Consider the following 16,977-nt stretch of genomic DNA (forward strand, 5'->3'; position numbering starts at 1 on the left):
AAAGTGCTCAGATAGGGCAAAAGGGGTAGACTTAATCCGGCATTAAGTCCCCCTCTGGCCATACTAAGTTCACTTTCAGCCCACCGTGCTTCCACTATCAGACAAAGGTTTGGAAGGGAAGGTGACAGATGGTCATCGAAACGTTGGTTGAATTAAACACTTGGTTGTGTAAAAAGAGTCTTTTTTAGTCAGTGACTTACCAACCTGATGAAAGAGTTCACGGATATCTCTACTCACCTTTGTATCTTCTGTTTGGGTTTTCATCCATGCTGTACAGGCCTCATAGTCCTTCTTCCATTGTGCACACTCTGGTTTCTCTCCATACACATAATAGGAATGGAACCGGTTTCCTATAGCTGCAAAGAGATTTATAAATTAAACTATATTTAGGGCTACATAACATGACCTATTTACGTGCAGGGTCATTTGTCTGTAGACTACTTTGGACAGCTACTGTGCATTTTTTCTGGTCTATATATGTTCTTCAAGCATAGCGCTAGAAGGGAAAAAACTGAAGTGGCCGATAGGTAAGCCTAGCACAATTCTACATCATATAGATCAGTATAAATACATGCTCGCACGGCGTTAAACAGGCGGAGAAAAACTTACAGACCATGCATTTTCTTTTTAGAAGAGCTGATATTTCTGCCCATGGGTTTAACATTTGGCTCTGTCCATGTGGTTTTAAGATGAATACGTTTTGAATAAATCCGACGTTACTTGGTCATGTTACGTTACATAGTGATACTGTACATAACCCCAAAAATTAGTACTAGTAGGTATGACTCTGATATACCAGAACATAAATGTACTGGTACTGTGACACTCAAGTACATTGTATTTGTATATATTTAATATCTGATTGTTAAACTTTTATGTTATTCCTACCATAAAGATGAGAACATAGCAAGTTCGAAAAAGACAGGCTTTGAAACCCGCAATCATGTGACTCAGAGCTAAATCAGAGCTTTTGCCTACATCTTATGCCGATTGTTTCTCTATTATACTTTATAGCCTTGATGCCATCCTCCGTGGGAACCGCCAGCTTAATCTTTTCTCTTTTCGTTTGCTGACCACGGTCAGGAAGCAAAAAGATTGAGACAGCGGTTACTACGGAGGAACTGGATGGTACCCAGGCTATCACTTTTATGCAGTGTTTCCGCCAGACCGCGACTGAGAGGCCGTCCACTTGGGGAGGGCCGTACCGCGAAAAATTATTAATTGACCATACCGCGAAAATTAATTTACCAGGAAAGTAACTGAATGTTGTGATCAGAAAAGAATTTGTTTATTTTTCACAATCGATTTGTTACGAAGGTCGTTATAATCCTTGCTATAATACTGCTTCAATCGTCACAAAATGTGATCTATATTGACCAGAAATGCCTGAACTGTAAAGGCGAACTCCCGCCAATGTGGTCACGTGACATCTTGCCATCAACCAATCAGAGCACAGGTTTTATGACGCAAACCAATCAGCGCTTAGAACATCGCATATCAATGAGCTAAAAACATGGCGGACCGGACAGGTTGCGACTCGAGTGAGCGTCATGACTTATGTGAATTCATAGCGAAAAATATGATTTATCTACGGTACATACGGAGAATTTTCACGGAAAAATATTCCAAGGAATATATATTGTGTCGAATACGACCAGAAATGAAGGCGAATCGCGGAAAATCACAACGTGGAGGCTGAAATGCGCGGGCGAAATACTTGTTTTGTTTACGTTTTTCCTTGTTTTCTTCGATGCCTTTCTTCGATTTGAGTCTTGAAAAACGGGTTTCAAATGAGATCACCGTATGCCAAAGGCACCAACATAGATTCTTCGCAAGTAAAACAATAGCAACAAACAAAAGAGTTTGAATGTCCAACGATATAGAGCGTCCCCACGCCCGCAGTAACAAAGAAAAACAAATAAATTACGCAGACCTCTCGTATTTTTTATCGATTTCTCGGCATTTAGTTCGTCTTTTTTTAAACAGGACGGCCTCTGTCTGAGTTCAGGCCGTCCAAAGCGACATAAGGCCGTCATTTGACGAGAAGACGGCCCTCTGGAGGAAACACTGCTATTATGGGTGTCAGACTACTAGCACTAGTAGCAGAGCCGATAAGCTATGAAAGAAGCAAACGGAGCTTGAATAGTACAATTTATATGGATACCAGGCTAAGTTGTAATATCTATACATGTATCTAAATCTCAACTTAATTGTAATGACTTACTTGCACAGTCTGAGTATTCTTGTTTGTAGTAGTCACAAGGGTAGTGTGGCTGTAATGTCAAATATAGCAATCAAGTCAAGTTATAATACACCTTCAATACATTAAAATACAACTCTAAAACCATGTTTCTTTGATAAAAGCTATCAAAACAAGCTTTCAGTTATTCCCTCACACCTATACATAAACATCCAGTTGAACCTCCTATCTCAGAGCAAGGCTAAATGTGTTTTCATAAATATTATACATAATAATTTTGATAAAACGATATTCTGTATCCTGTCTCCTAAGTAACATATGGCTAAAAGATGTTATTTTACATTTCATTACAGTATCGTCATTAAGACTTGGGAGCCTTGTTTTTGATCTAATAGTACGTAGCATGGTGGTGCATGGTCCTTGAAGTGAAAGGTATTTCCTCCCAGCATGTTGTTGCCCCCTCCCCACACCGGCTTACTCAACACAACGTTTGCATGGTTTTAGCATATAAAATAATAACAACCTACTATAATGAAAGCATATTACGTTTTAAATGTACAGTATCGATATATCATTGACTACTGGCCTAACAATGCAGAGTTAAGAAAAACAAAAAAATTTCACTTCACCTTCCAAATTTGTTCTCTGGAGGTCGCCATGATGATGATGATTGCCCAATACACTGGGCGGTCCCAAATATATTGTGCTATAGGGTGTTACGGACTAGAGTAAAAATAAAAATAAAGAGTAGCGTAATAATTGTTGATATCATAAGCTATTTAAATATATTTGAGGTCTTTCTAATGTGATGTAATGACCATTTTCTTGTTTAACTAAAGCCTTTTTGCTGTCACAAAAACTAGATTTACCCCTGCTACTTGGATGGTTCAATCTGACATGAGTCCAGTTGACCTTTGACCGAACTTTCAGCAATTCAATATTTTTGCAATTTCTCTCATTTATTGGTTGAAATATAATATCAGGAAGGTCTAAGTAGCAACATAATCTCATTATGATAACATAGATTTTATTTTCTGTGAAATCTGACGATCACAACAAGACGCTTGGTCTAGGGACGCCATCATCCAAAATAATCTTCCGCCGTGCAAGCGTCCCTATATCCTTACGCGACCTAAACAATAAAATCACAGTTCTTTTAAACTTCACACAATTATGAAGCTACTGCTTAAACAAAGTTGTATATTTTTCTTATTTTGTTTGGATAGATCACATCTGACTATTGAAATATAATATATTTTCGCTTTTCAAACGTGAGAACTACTTTCTTACAGTGTAGTGATACGGCTCAATTTAAACTGTGTATTTAGGCGGGAAGCGTAGGACGCCATTTTGTTGGTGTGTTTTGATGAGGTAAAATTGCACCGGAGATTTTCCTGTTTTTGCACACTAAAACGGGAAAACAAGAACATCATATCTATTCTGATTCCTTCTTGGAGCTTTTCAGAAGATATTCTGAGGTGAGTTTTTCTTCAAGCATCATTTTTTGGTGAAATATTGAGCAGAAACCCGCCTAGATTTGGGCGGGTTTTTCGCGCAGACGAGGTAAAAGCTAGAGTGATAGCTGTCGAAAAATCGATCTTGCAAACATAATCGACCATTTCTTTGCCATAAATGATGCATTTTGATGCATTTATATAAATCTTTTGCATTTTGATATTCTTGCTGTATACATAGATATAGGTGGCTTCGAATCCAAACATTCTGCGATAATTTGTAACGTTAGAAATCGGAATCATTTGTATTCAGAACGCTTAGCTTTGCTTGATCATTTCGGGTGTTTTTGCATAAATGTATCCATCAAAAGAACTACTACTAGTCATTTACCAAGCAAACATGTCATTTAGTTCGTAGAGTGTTTTGTCTGGTTCTGTGGTCAAACCTTGAAGTCCTTTTTAGAAATTTAGACGTTTTTATCTCAACTCGTTATCAATTCATGGGGAGGGGGGCGTGTTGTCTGGATGTTGTTGACTATAAATATCGCTTCCGTCCACAATACATAATGCATAAGTGATGACCGGTTGCAAAATATTAATGTGTATTGACTATTGAATGTGCTTCTGGGTGTCAAATTATGACCTAGCAGACAACAAGAAATTTGGAGCTGTTGATACATTGAGTATGGATGGGTGAAAACCTTGAAGGCAGCATGCCGTGGTGTCTTTAATTTTTCGTCTTTAAAAATACAGAAACGTTTGCGGTGGTTTTATGTTCACGGTTTTAGCTGTGAACTCTTTACCGTAAACTTAAACTAAGTTAAAGCCACCGCGCTACTGTTGTTTCATTTGAATCAATGCGAACACTCCATTTTAAATCCCCATTAACATTTCTGCATTTACAGTATATGGATAGCTCCTTCAACAAAACTTGATTATTAGGGGAGTCATGGTATTCATTGTGCAGGGCAGTACAACTTCAATTTGCGAAATGGAAGAGTCGCAACAAAATTTTGTATTCAGTATTCACCAAAAAGCGTATTTGAATCATTGGAAAAACAACAAATTTATGCGTGAAACCCAGCAAAGTGGGCTCAAAGATGACACCACTGCCAAATGTCATTGTCTTGTTAATTTGCTACCTTCCAACTACCTTACCTACAGCTAACAAATGCAAATGAAACTCGCACTTCACGAACTACAAGCAAGTAGGTGCCAGTCTCATTGTAGGACCTTGATAATAGACCCTTTGTTCCATTGTTGTATTTTGTTTTCTTATCATATTCATATTGCGATCTTCCCAACTTGAGACAGTGAGAGGATAGTCTCAAGCACTGTGAGACAACATGTTGTACTAGCACAGTGGTTGAATATAGAAAAAGTCGAAGTAAATCATATTTTCTTCTTTTACATTTCAGTGAGTGAGGCACCATGTTCTACGCCCATTTCATCTTGAGTAAGAAGGGCCCCCTGGCAAAGGTGTGGCTGGCTGCTCATTGGGACAAGAAGCTTACCAAGCAGCATGTGTTTGAGACTAGCATCGAAGGCAGTGTGGAGAGCATCCTTCATCCAAAGGTAATATTCTGCATGTGTGTGATTGTGGAGCTTTCATTGTATGTTGAAAATGAAACCCACTTTTTACTCGATTATATATGAAGATGAGCGGCATTCGCTGTTTAAGACAATACTAGTAGGATTAGACAAGAGATGTACAAAAATGTCAAAGCAAGACACTTTTATATATTTATGTCAGGTAAGAACGAACATACAATAGACAAAGTATGTAGCCCGCCATGTTTCCAAATGTTTCAAAAAGAGAGAAGAAACTAAGTGATCAACATTAGTTTAGCGATAGTCGACAGTGTGTCTATCTTTTAGTTTGTCAATGTAGCAGGCTTATCAATTTATGTTTTGCATTATGCCTCTTAGACCACGTGTGGTCATCCGTGCATTTAGCCCATCTGGACAGGAATATGCAATAAAGAGTATTATTATCAAAGTTTCTTGGTGTGATATATAGGGGTTGCTAGATAAAAGTTCTCAAAAATGTTCAAGCTTTCAGTAACTTCGTACCTTTATATTCATATACGGTGTATACATTCAGTTGAAACTCCTTTTTCAAAGCAAGGACATTACTATCTTATAATTATGTCCTTGCTCAAAGTAAAAAACTATTATGCCTCTTAGACCACGTGTGGTCATCCGTGCATTTAGCCCATCTGGGCAGGAATATGCAATAAAGAGTATTATTATCAAAGTTTCTTGGTGTGATATATTCCCTAAATATGAACAGCTTCTTCCACCTCAATGCCGGAAGTGCTTGAGGAAGGGAAAGACATCTAATTTTAGACGTCAAACCTGATTTGATTGAAAGTTGGCCAAGAACTGAAACTAACTTCTTGTCATGTTCAGGACATGAATTTTTATTTTACAGAAATAGGAATAATGTGATAAGCGTCGTCCAAGCTACATTTTCTAAATGAGATTTGTTCCCATTTTCAGGTGAAGATGGCCTTACGAACATCAGGCCATCTGTTGCTGGGAGTGGTGCGTATCCACAACCGCAAGGCCAAGTACCTACTGGCTGACTGCAACGAAGCCTTCGTCAAGATCAAGATGGCGTTCCGGCCTGGCGTGGTGGATCTCCCGGAGGAGAACCGTGAAGCGGCTGTGGCGACCATCACTCTTCCCGAGGTGTTCCACGACTTCGACACCACCGTTCCTGACTTGAAGTGAGTGAAGACAGTTGTGCTGTGATTTCCTCATTGCCTTGGTGTTCGAAGTTTTCGTTGTGTCTGGATGTTTGTGTAACTGTTCTTGTGTTTTGTAGTTACATGTGTGTGTATTTGGATCATACAGTGTCATTAGAGTGGTAGAAAGTGAGTTGAAAGATAAATCTGCTGCGAAGGTCAGATTTGAAAGTGATACAAAGGTAGGAAGTAAGAGTTCAGAGTTGCAGAACTAATCACCAACAGATTATTTTGCAATATATTAGCAATCAATATGTGACTCTTTGTTATATTATTTGCTGCAAATGTTTGATGAATAACATACAATTGAGACTGAGAGCACACAAGAACTTATTTCTGTAAACCCGTCCAATTTTGATAGATTGATAAATGATTTGAATACTTTAGAATCTTTAAATGCTCTCGAAACTTTTGTTGCAAAGTTTCCTTACTAGCATGAACTTGCAAAAGTCTTTTCCATATTGCTCATATAATGGTATTGTTTTTGAACATAACATGATGTGTCTTGTGCTCCAATCTCTTTTCTCTTTTTTGTTGCAGTGATTTTGACATGCAGGCTTTCACCATGAACCAGAGCCGTGTGGAAGAAATCACCATGAGAGAGGACGTCGGCAACATCAACATGATGGAGACGGACGCCTTCGGTAAGGGGAATCTTTGAGCATGAAATACAAAGTTGATATAATGATAACATTGAGCAATCACTAATGCAATGGTACCAGTTAGGGGTGGATATCGGTTCGACTGGACCGGTTTGGACCGGAAAAACATGCAAGAACCGGGTCAAAAAAACCGAAAGTCGTGAACCGGTTTTTTGAACCCGGAAGTTGGAACAAAGTAGAAATATTAGAATATTTAGACATCTCCTTAGTACTCTGGCCACAGAAGGGGAAAAATAACATTGAATCAAACTAGATTAGCCAAAAATAAGTCCATATTCATCTCTTTCTATAGCTGTTTGTTCAGTTTTAGGTCGATACTGAAGTGTGCTACGAAAAAAAACACATAAAAGTTACCACACAGCCACGAGGTTGGTGCCGAATCGGCATCATGTATCCCCATAAACTCACTGGAAACTAAAAAAAACACACACTGTCACTCTCATAAAGTTCGATAAATCTTCACTTGAAACAAAGAAATCAACACCTGTTCGTTTTGAACCACCCAAAACCCTCCATAGATCGTGGAATTTGAACCGGAAAAGAGGAAAACAAACCCTCAGCAAAACAAAAGATGGCTGCCATAGGCATAGAGGAGCATGCAAGCTCATTTGCATGTTCCATATATGGAATATGGGTGTGACACTACCGCCCTCTAGCGACCCTTAGTCACACTGCGGTTGATAATGATTCTAACACTATGTTTCAGTCATAGCAAGGAGGTTTTTTTGGTCATAGTTTATCTGTAGGGGCAAACTTAAGTAATTTCCTTTATTGTTGTTGTTACATTACAAACTCTACTATCATTATAACTGAATTACTTCTTCAATCTTTTTAAAAAGTTGTTTGATATACTATACTGCTTTTGTGTTTTGTACTACTGAGCTTTTTTGCTTACTACTGACTATAATTTTGCATTAATTTTTTTGAAATTATATTCCAGGATGTTAGTTTTGATTAATAGGACTATTACTTGGCAACCTGGCTCAAAAAAGTATTTTGCACCCTGAACGTTCAAATACATAACCAGTTATTGGTTTGATATTACCTAAGTGCACTAAGATATCAACTAGGCAGGATCAGGTTTAGGTTCAGGTCCGGACCTGAACCTAAACCTCTGGACCTGAACCTGGACTCGAACCTGATCGAGCCGAACCGGTATCCACCCCTAGTACCAGTTATTCTCCAGTTTATTGAGAATGTCAGTTATCTTAAAAAGAACGAAATGTTTCAGTTTAAACTACACTTCAAGAAGAAATGTTAGTTCTTCTTTCAACAATAGTGAATGGTCTAACTTTTTCAACCTGTTTGGTACAAGGTATCAATGCCTATATTGTCATGACTCATAGTCTTTATCATATTCAAAATATCCCCTTGATGCTTGCCTCACGCAGTAAAATGTGTTGTTTTATTATGTATACAATATTACAGTGCTCAAAACAAAAAAAATGGACTTTAACATGCAAATCATTTGTGTAAAACCTTTTTGTCTGAAATGGTTGAAAGCTCACCATTATCACTATATTTTTGGTGCTTTATGTATTTCGAAGGACCAAAAAGTTATAGCTTTGCATTATTTTTTTCCCCCAGGTGATCTTCCTTTTGACGATAAGGAAATGTTGCGAGATGCCAGCAACATGGACGAGACTTTGTACAACACGGCGGACGCCAGCAACCTCCTGCTGGAGGGCGATCACAACAAGAAGGACGACACGGTAGAGAAGCGCCACCCGGAGCTCAGATACGATGACCCCATCAAGGACGACTTTGGCGGGGCCCCCGGAGACGGTATCCTAGGTAAGTACACGCTATAGGTTAAGTTTTACGTCTATTTTTGTTAGTCAGCCGTTACCACCGAGAGCTGCCTTGGCTGACTGTGTAGAGACTTGTTTCATTCATTGCTAACAAATACAAGTACAAGTACTGAAAATCATGAAGTATTTGCAGTGGTTTTATGTTTATGGTTTTAGTGGTGACCTCTCACTGCGAACTCATCACACAGCAAACATATGCTTTGCTTCTCATTGTGTTACTATGGTTGTGTGTGTGTGAGTGAGAGTTTCAACTGCAAACTTAAAGCACAGCAAGTCCCCACAGACTTACACCAATTTACAATATGACTGTGTTTTCAAGACCTTTTTATAATGGCCAAACTAATCTATTTTCATTTATCTGGCATTTTTAGTAAAACTTCAGCAAGAGTTCCAATTGAAAATAAAGGAATAAAACTTAAATCTCAATTTTTACCCATGTCAAATTCTGTGTATCAAGTAGACGACAAGAGAGCTTCTAATTTTTTCTAAATTTTCATTGTCGACCCAAATTTACTAAGAAGAGAATTTTACAGTGCAAGTAACCTTTTACCCCAAGTTGTTTTAACTTCCCTGCTGCCTAAGTCTAACAAATAGGGAATTAGTTGCCAAATGCCTATTTCAGTGTGTTAAAGGTTTAAGATCAACAGATTTTTGTGATCAATGCTAGACATAAACCAAGTCCACATATGATACGGTTGTTTTATATACCATACATGTTCTCTATTCTTGTATAGGTGCTGATTTCCTGGGTGCTACAGCAGGGGACTTGTTCGGAGAGGCTCCAGGGGGGCCGACCGGCGACATCTCCATCGGGCCTGAGATAGCTGCAACGCCCATCCCTGAACAGGCTAATGGTAAGAGAATCCCAAGATTCAACTTATCTTAGAAGGTCTTAGAAATAGTGCATCAAGACTCAATGAAGACTTAAAGACAAATAGGAAGGTTAAGGAGCATAAGTCAGTAAGGAAAGCTATGGTCTTTTCCTAGAGCAATTGTGGACCTGAGTCTCAGCAAGTATGGTAGGAGTATATTCATAATCATAGCAATTATACCAACTATGCAGATTTAGATATAGAAGCTGGTGTATTACACCAAAAAGGCAGTTACACTGGATAAACAGATGCAGATACAGAAGCTTGTGTGTTACACCAAAGGGCAGTTATACTCTCTATACAGAAACAAGCCACAAGGGTTAGAAATAGTAGAGATGTTACCAGACCTTACGCTTGTTGTAAACTGGATTTTGACTGTTTGATCCAATGACGCAAAGCACATAATTATGTTCAATCTGTCTCAAATATTAGTCAAATCCCAGACAGTTTCCAAAAATGTGTACAATATAAATTATTGAAAAGTATTAATAAATATGATAATGCGTTTGATTGCAGACAAGGAACGCGCAGGTCCTAGCGGTGAGCTACAACCGGACCAGAACGCAACCGCTGTCGCCGACCAGACAACTCTGGTACCAAACGAACGGGAGGCTTTTGCTTTAGAGCCTCTAGAAGTCACAGGTAAGCATTTGTCTAGTTCTCTGCAATTTTACATTCCTTCATTTTTGGTACTTTTATATCTTTAGCCCCAGTAGGTTTGAATCATTCAAGGTTTGAATAAGACAGTTGCAAAAATGAACAGTACATGTTGGTTGGTGACAATGCATTGTACCCACGAATTTGTTCAGCTACGCTTTCCAAAATGGGTTAATATCTTTTGTTTAGGTATTCTGTTTTTTTTTTGTTTTGTTGTTTTTGTTTATTGTTGGACGCATGAGGAAGTTATTCGTTTCCGTTTTTGTTCAGGTCCTGTGCCAGCGGTGGCAGGTAAAGGATAGTTTTTCGGACAAACTAACAGTAGAGCTCTGAGTAGTAGAGTGTGTGCAGTGCCTCTGTTTTTCAGTGTGCTTTTCCTTAGATGTAGAATGGTTGTGTTTTTGTTTTTTTTAGATAGAAAGATTGTTGAAGGATTGCAGTGCCTGTGACTAATTCGATTGACACATTTTCAGATTTGAGTTGTTTTCACCTCTTCACCTATGACCTTAGTGTGGTATCTATCCAATTCTAGCTGCAGTACGTTCCTCTGATCACTTCTCTGCCAAATAGTATAGCATCAGTTGATAGAGAAACATTGGCATTAAAATATTGCGTAGAGTGTATGTGAGTGTTCTGATTGTATTGGTAACTGGATTCAAACAAGCATTTGGAAAATCAATCCTAGTTTGAGACCTCAAACAATGCGATTCAGAACTATCGAATATATTCAAAGCCAAATGTTTATCAACTGATGCGTGGAAGTTATCAGAGAAGGAACACTAGAGCTAGAATAGGATAGATACCTAACAATGTGTCTAAGTTACTGTGTTTTTCCTGCATGTGTGATTTTTCCACTTAGTCTGCAAGCACTTCGGATGTAAGCACTTATCTTTAGAACTTGATAAAGATGATTAATTACTGACTTCTCGCGAAACGTTGAATCTCATTGTGTATGGTATGAACACTAAACAGGTGTCAAAGAAACCAGGGTGCGTAAGAAGCGGAAGCTGATCGTGGACCCGGTGATCGAGCTGGCCAGCTCGGAGATCCGTGCCCAGCTGGAGGACACCTCGGACATCGTCACGACCCTTGACCTGGCCCCGCCCACCAAGAAGCTGATGCAATGGAAGGAGATGGGCGGCGTGGACAAGCTGTTCACCATGCCGTGTCGAGCTGTTGGGGCAAAAGTCTTGCTAGCCGTAAGTTTAGTTCTTTATTAGACTAGACACAGCATTGAGAGTAGAGACCTTCGCAAAACAGCTTACTGCAAATGCATTTATTTTTGTGGGTATTTAAATTCACAGAGCAAAAACTTTTCCGCAGTGTTTAGAATTTGCAGTGAAAACAACACTTGAGTGCAAAGACTCATATTCGAATTGTCAGGATTTTGCAGTGGAGAGCCACCATAAAAACAACAAAGATAAAACCACCATGAATGTTACAAGATTTACTGTAGTTACACGTTCATTCTACCACAAGAGACAAGTCACCATCTTTAAATCTAGAATAAAAAGTTCCAAAATTGGCAATATTTCATGGTGGACAATACTAGAAAATTTCTGGATTTAAAAAAAAAATTTGATCTATAAGAGATATCCTGTGCTCAAATCAGTAAACAAAACAAATACTAATACAACCAAACTCTATTGACTATCACTAATTTTGAGTCGTTGCGTTGCTAGAATCATGCTAGGGTTCACTAATGGCATTTTGCTCCTTGTAAAGTGTTTCTTTTTGTCTCTTCAGATTTTCCACAGAAATTTGAACACCGTAATCCCAGAAGACCTGAGGGAAGAGAAGGGATCGGCAGTGGACGATGAAGAACGAATGGAGATCGAGTCAACAGAAATGGGAAGAGATGACTTGTATGGTGAGTCCTTTTTGTCATATTTCTTTAAGGTACCAGCCAAAGAATGATGCTGCAATTTGAACGGAAACAGATAGGTGGTTCCTCGATCAACATCCTTGGTACACCATTGAAAAAATCTATTTGTAACTTTTTTGTTCGTCTTGTACATCGACAGAGCAATTCCACAGAAAACCAACATTAAATTTGTTTGTACTTTTGTAGTGTAAGTTGATTTTTTTTTCTGATTAAGTTCACTTTCATTCGAAATCTTAGTTTCTTCTATCTTTTGTATCTTTGGAACATTGCTACTGGTTCTAAGGTCTAATATTATTCTATCCATTTACCTATTTGCACACAGTAAGGGTTATCTTAGAATGTAATTGAATTTATGTATGGGATGGAATGTATTAAATTCTTTTGAAGAATTCTTTTTAACAATCTATTATAAAATGACATTCATCTTCCATTTAGTTTGAACAGAAGTGACATGTAGAAGCAAAATCCCAAAATGTCTCCTTTCTTCTAGACGACGGTCCGATGTCGTTCGGCGGTCCAGCGTCAGTGTCCAGTCTGGGAAGTGTTGCGGAGCCGCTACCAATGGGAGACGACGATGATGACGACCTTCCTCCCAAGTCCGTAGAACCACCGGAGGTGCCCGAGAGAAGGTCGTCACCTACGCCAGAAGAACAGGTACGAACCAGCAAAGATAGTAGACAAATTTTCATCGCTTTTCGTATTGCTGCATATTTGGGTATTTGTGAAATGAATACAAGATGCTAGAAGCACTGACAGTCTTACTTTTTTTAAGAAGTCATTTTGTTTTTTTAACTAAATTTTTGTCAGCAAAAGTCTTGGCAGAATTGGTGAGATTAATAATGTTGTAATATTCAACAGGAGTGTTTCAACCATATGTGAAAGGCAAATTTGAACATGAACGGTATGAAATGACTGAAGATTTCTAGATTTTCTATTAGGAAGTGGCCATGCCAGATTTGATGTGTCGTTTCAGAAACAAGTGAAAAAAAAGGAAAAAGGAAAGATGTCAATTTTTTAAGTCTAGGAAATCTTGTGCCGTAACGGCAGGATTTCCGACTCAGAACCAAGGGGTTCCGGGTTCGAATCCCCTGCTGCCACCGATCTTGTGCCTTTGGGAAAAAAGGCACTGAACACAATTTTCCCCACTCCACCCAAGTGTAAGAATCGGGCACATTATGTGTGGGGGTCACAACATCAGCAATAGCTGCCTGTGTCCCACGTGTATTGCACTTTTGCAATTCCAATAAATCCAATCCAAATCCAAATCTTGACTTCCACTTATACACCTTGAAGCTCACATGTAGACAATGTGCTTATGAATATGCTTTTGTGTATGCTTATGTTCTTCTGTGCTTTTTGTCTGCTTATTATTTCCTGTGCTTTATGTTCCCAGGCTGTTGTTAGTAAAAACAGTAAAGCTTCGCCGTCAAAGCGCAAGGTAGACAGTGGCTTATATTGGGTGGTTTGCTGTGTGTGAAAAATAACACTAATTTAGTGTACAACAAAAAACACCCATAGCCTGAATAAGTATAATAATCCTGAGTGTTTGACTTTGAAACTGAATAATAGGCGTGTTGAAGTTTTCTAATGGTAAATGGTTTAATGCTCTTTCTGGAATCTAACCAAATGTCTTTAAAATAGGGAATGTTAGAGGTTTACTAAAAGAGCTAATAATATAGTATCATGGATAATAAATTTATTGGTCAGGTGGTCCAAATGGTATGTGAAAAGTATGTTGTAAAAACTTCAAAAAAGATAAGAATGTAATCCATTTGGTCTGACTTCTTGGATTCTTGGAGCTTCAAACTAACTTTATCTTATCGGTAGCTCACTTTTCCTTCTCCCTGCTATTTTGTGTATGGATCATGCAAAAGTTCTGTATTGGTTACAGCATGAAGATCATGATGTGGTCATGCCTTTTGATAAAACACCTTGCAGTTGAAAAGATATATATTGTGATACCTTCACTGTTACTAGTGTTAGTGCAGAGAAGAAGGTTTGCTGTGGTTTGAAGTTGTTGTGGGGATTCTTCGATGGTCTTACAGAGATCTTGTGAGCTTTAATCATTGTTCTTCCATGTTCTTTCCATGATTCATGTGAAATTAGTTTCATGCAAGTTGTGAAGAAGATTTAGTTTTATCCACTGTTAACGTAGACTTCTTTCCCTGCCGTTGTGGTTTCAGAACGCGCTGGGTGGAGTAGAAGACCTGTTTGGACAGGCAACTGGTAGCCCTGCTGTGGACCTCCCCCCAATGTCACCAGTCAAGACACCATCATCATCACCCAGAAAGGTAAACTATGTCCTCTCCTTGATGTCTATATATGTTGTCGCAGAACAAAAGATTTAAGCACTATTAAAGGAGCCAAGCTCCATCAAACAATATGAAACTGTACTGTTAAGAGCTGCATGCTAGATTTGTACCTGTACTTGAACAATATGACAAAGTAACCTGTGGTCTTTCAAAATGATGACAGACACAGTTAACAGAATGCATATTTACAATCAGTGTCTGAAAGCACATACTCTCACCAGAGGTTTTCAAATCAAAGATGGTGCTGATTTCAAAGTCCATACAATGTTTTTTTCTTGTTTTCAGTGCCAGATTTTCATCTTTGTGGTAATGATTGTACGCTTTTAGTCACAAAATAGGTGTATATTTGAGTGCAAGTATATCTGTGTACGTTGACAAGCCGTATTGTACTATGGACTTGTACCTAAAAGATTTTTTTGTGCCCCAGTACTGTTCTGACTGTAACAGGATCAAATGTTGGGCTTTGAATATGGTGTATTTTGAAACTTGTAAAATAACTTCTCTAAGTTACAATGTATGTTTTCTTACAATAGAATAAGGAAACATACTGTCTTTCTATTCTCACAAGGACATAATTTGGACTTATTGTTTGCATGTGCTCTTGCTACAGCCTGAATATGTACTAAAACAATGTCTGTCTTCCTCACAGGCGTACCGTACTCCAAGAGGCGGTGGTGACTCCTCTCACGCGAACGAGACAGAGGAAGAGCAGGAGGAGAGACGACTGAACAAACGTACCACACAGATGCTTCACGTCATGGACAGAACCATGGGCAGCACCGGTTCCATCACGTTCTTCGACATGACGAAAAAGCACACCCGGAAACAGGCCGCCGCCAAATTCTACACCCTACTGGTCCTGAAGAAACAGACCGCGATCGAAGTCGAACAGAAGGAACATTTCAGTGATATCCTCATTACAAAGGGACCAAAGTTTAACAGTTTAGTCGGGGCGTAGTTGTTGTTAGAGAAGTTTAGGAAAGTAAACGTGTATTTAGCTGTATTTTGTTCAATTTTTTCGTTATAATTGTTGGATATGCAAGTAAAATTGATAAAGTTGTTAGTTTATATTCTACTTGTGTTGGTCCCAAAGTTTTTTTCTCCTTTTTTTTTAATGTAATACTGTGACATAGCTAGTGTAGGATTTTTCTCTCAAATTATCATTTTATTCTTTGAAAATGAAATAAAAAAAGGGTCCAAACTTTGTCAGTGATTCAAGATGTATTCTTCAAACCTTTTTCGTGTATCGTATAAATAAATATGTAACTTGGTAACAGTACAAGGATATTTTGTTCTAAGAATGTCTGTAATTTCAACGTATAATTTGTCGTCTTTTGTAGGGCAGTGTATTTGGTACATATCTGTTAGTCTATTTAGAAGTATTATCATGTTTTTGTTAGAAAAAAGCACACTAAGCAAATAATGTTATTGTGAGTTGTTAAGTTACATATAATCTTTTAAATGTTCATGACAAAAAAAAATGTGAATGTACCTACTGTACGGGAACTTAGCAAAGGTCTCTATTTTGGAGACTCAAAACATGTTACTGTACATTCATTTATTTTTGCTGGGACTTAAGTTCGCTTTAGGGAAAATACGTTTCACTGTGTTTTAAGTTCAAGGTTCAAACCATTCTGTTGCACATTAGCGATACAATGGAAAACGCATACTCATATTGTCATGATTCTACATTAAAGATAATAGGTAACTGCGAAAAACACAAAAACAAAACCTTTGCTAATATTTCAAGATTTACTGTAGGTGGGGGGTACATTTCTCAAAAAACATAACAAAAAGTAAACCCAAGACTAAGGTCTATAAGCTGAAATGGGTTTTGTACAGTAAGGATTTGTAGATGTCTATTCTAGTGTATTAAAAGGTAGAATGGGATTTAAATGTAAATATGTTTCTCAAAACCTCCTTTCAGAGCCTTGTAATAGATGATATAACACAAGACCAGGTTTTTACTTCGCCTAGCCCTGGATTTTGGGGAGTCATCTGACAAACCCCTGTCTATCAAAATGACGAAATGTTCATTATTTTTGTCTTTAGCAACAAGATTCAATCAAATAATGGACACTGGGCAAAACCCTGATGCTTACAAGCTTAACTTTATTTTTCTTCTTTTTATCCAGGACTAGTATAACTTTTAACAATTCCTACTGCGATACATAAAATACATGACGTACATCTTTTGCAGTGTTAAAGTCAAGACATATTGAAGGTTGATAGACCCATGTCAGTCTTTTGTTCAGATGTACTATGGAGGTTTTTACATTTTTTAATAAAACAGCTCTTTCCTTGTGAATGTACTCCTGTTTTGACCCATGATTTTGTATGTTAGAGAAGATCCTCAACATACTGACTTGGGTAT

At 38.1% G+C, this 16,977-nt stretch overlaps 1 protein-coding gene and 1 long non-coding RNA gene across 2 annotated transcripts; one reads left to right on the plus strand and one right to left on the minus strand.

The window, feature by feature from the left end:
• Positions 1 to 258: 258 nt before the first annotated feature.
• Positions 259 to 2,275, minus strand: LOC136424780 (uncharacterized). Its single transcript, XR_010753914.1, has 2 exons — positions 2,225 to 2,275; positions 259 to 356 (listed from the first exon to the last, which is right to left on the minus strand). It is a non-coding gene; the product is annotated as an uncharacterized lncRNA (long non-coding RNA).
• A 1,235-nt stretch (positions 2,276 to 3,510) lies between these two features.
• Positions 3,511 to 16,915, plus strand: LOC136423981 (double-strand-break repair protein rad21 homolog). Its single transcript, XM_066412380.1, has 14 exons — positions 3,511 to 3,678; positions 5,073 to 5,229; positions 6,157 to 6,386; positions 6,945 to 7,048; positions 8,654 to 8,860; positions 9,612 to 9,731; positions 10,266 to 10,391; positions 11,379 to 11,605; positions 12,153 to 12,305; positions 12,347 to 12,374; positions 12,782 to 12,945; positions 13,685 to 13,729; positions 14,475 to 14,582; positions 15,253 to 16,915. Exons 2-14 carry the CDS (start codon positions 5,086 to 5,088, stop codon positions 15,559 to 15,561), a joined length of 1,965 nt encoding a protein of 654 aa, XP_066268477.1. The 5' UTR covers positions 3,511 to 3,678; positions 5,073 to 5,085; the 3' UTR covers positions 15,562 to 16,915.
• Positions 16,916 to 16,977: the final 62 nt, after the last annotated feature.

The sequence above is a fragment of the Branchiostoma lanceolatum genome, chromosome 18 (assembly GCF_035083965.1).
Source record: "Branchiostoma lanceolatum isolate klBraLanc5 chromosome 18, klBraLanc5.hap2, whole genome shotgun sequence".
NCBI classification, from domain to species: Eukaryota; Metazoa; Chordata; class Leptocardii; order Amphioxiformes; family Branchiostomatidae; genus Branchiostoma; species Branchiostoma lanceolatum.

Coding starts and splice junctions, on each gene's coding strand:
- LOC136423981 (XM_066412380.1), top strand. CDS start 5,086: ATGTTCTACGCCCATTTCATCTTGAGTAAGAAGGGCCCCCTGGCAAAG. Junction 6,387..6,944: donor ACCACCGTTCCTGACTTGAA/GTGAGTGAAGAC, acceptor TTTTTGTTGCAG/TGATTTTGACATGCAGGCTT. Junction 9,732..10,265: donor CATCCCTGAACAGGCTAATG/GTAAGAGAATCC, acceptor GTTTGATTGCAG/ACAAGGAACGCGCAGGTCCT.